This window comes from Lottia gigantea (assembly GCF_000327385.1).
Source record: "Lottia gigantea unplaced genomic scaffold LOTGIsca_8, whole genome shotgun sequence".
Taxonomy (NCBI): Eukaryota; Metazoa; Mollusca; class Gastropoda; family Lottiidae; genus Lottia; species Lottia gigantea.
In genome coordinates this window covers 4,811,897-4,812,846 of record NW_008710662.1, presented here as the reverse complement: position 1 = coordinate 4,812,846, position 950 = coordinate 4,811,897, and the positions used below count along the sequence as shown (strand labels likewise).

At 28.6% G+C, this 950-nt stretch overlaps 1 protein-coding gene across 1 annotated transcript; it reads right to left on the bottom strand.

The window, feature by feature from the left end:
- Window positions 1-290: 290 nt before the first annotated feature.
- Window positions 291-497, bottom strand: LOTGIDRAFT_58865 (hypothetical protein; the record flags this gene model as incomplete). Its single annotated transcript, XM_009066782.1, has 1 exon — window positions 291-497. A coding segment is annotated over one exon (207 nt), but the record flags the coding sequence as incomplete, so codon positions are not given.
- Between the last annotated feature and the right edge of the window lie 453 nt (window positions 498-950).

Sequence of the window (950 nt, the reverse complement as noted above, 5' to 3'; positions counted from 1 at the left end):
TATTTGTCTCCCAATAGTAATTCATGCGGTTAGCAAATTGTAAGCAATTGTTTGTGTATGTCGAACTAGAATATGGTTATGCAAGGTGTTGATGATTAGGTTAGCGTTGGGAATTTGAATTTGAATTTAGAAATCATTCAGATGCATTTAATATACTTAAATGCTATGTAGCCTTATACTTGATGAAATTTTAGAAAATGTGAATTTGAATTAAAACTGGTAAATGGCAAAAGGAAAAGAAAAAACAATTTACCTGTTCGTCCAAAATGTTTACTACCCTGTCTATCTACAGTATAACTACTAGGTTGACTTAAAGCTTTACTAAAATGTTCATCGACATTTGTGGCGATATCTCCGGTAAAATAAGTTAACAATAAACAGTTTGGATTGAGATATTGAGAACCATGTGGTTGCTCTTTTTCACTATCACTATCTTTTTCTCTGGGAGAAGTGTTCGTTTCTAGAAAATGTCCTGAAGATGTAGATGTCGAGGTTGTAGAATGGCTATCATACATACTAGGTACGCTGAATTTCTGGAATGAAAAAAAAAATATTTTTTTTACATTTCATGAAAGTAAAACTATATCGACTACCAATGGAAGTTTCAATGACAAAAAGAAAAAGTTACTGAAATTTATCTTGATATTTTTGGCCTTTGTATTGGCCTTTTTATGATGAATTTATTTTTGTATGCTTTTATACAATACATATAACACAAATCAATTAAACATGTAATATCAATACCACATAAACTGAATAATAGTTACATGAAGTAAGGCATCATATAAGAATATCTTCATTCTATAGGTTATATAATATTATATAGGTCCTATAAAATTATATGCTAAGAAGTTTTTTCATTTACAAAAAGTACAACCAAAATTTCAACAACATTAGAACAAATAATTTCATCTCATTGACAAAGTCATTTTTAAGTAAAATCAGGAATT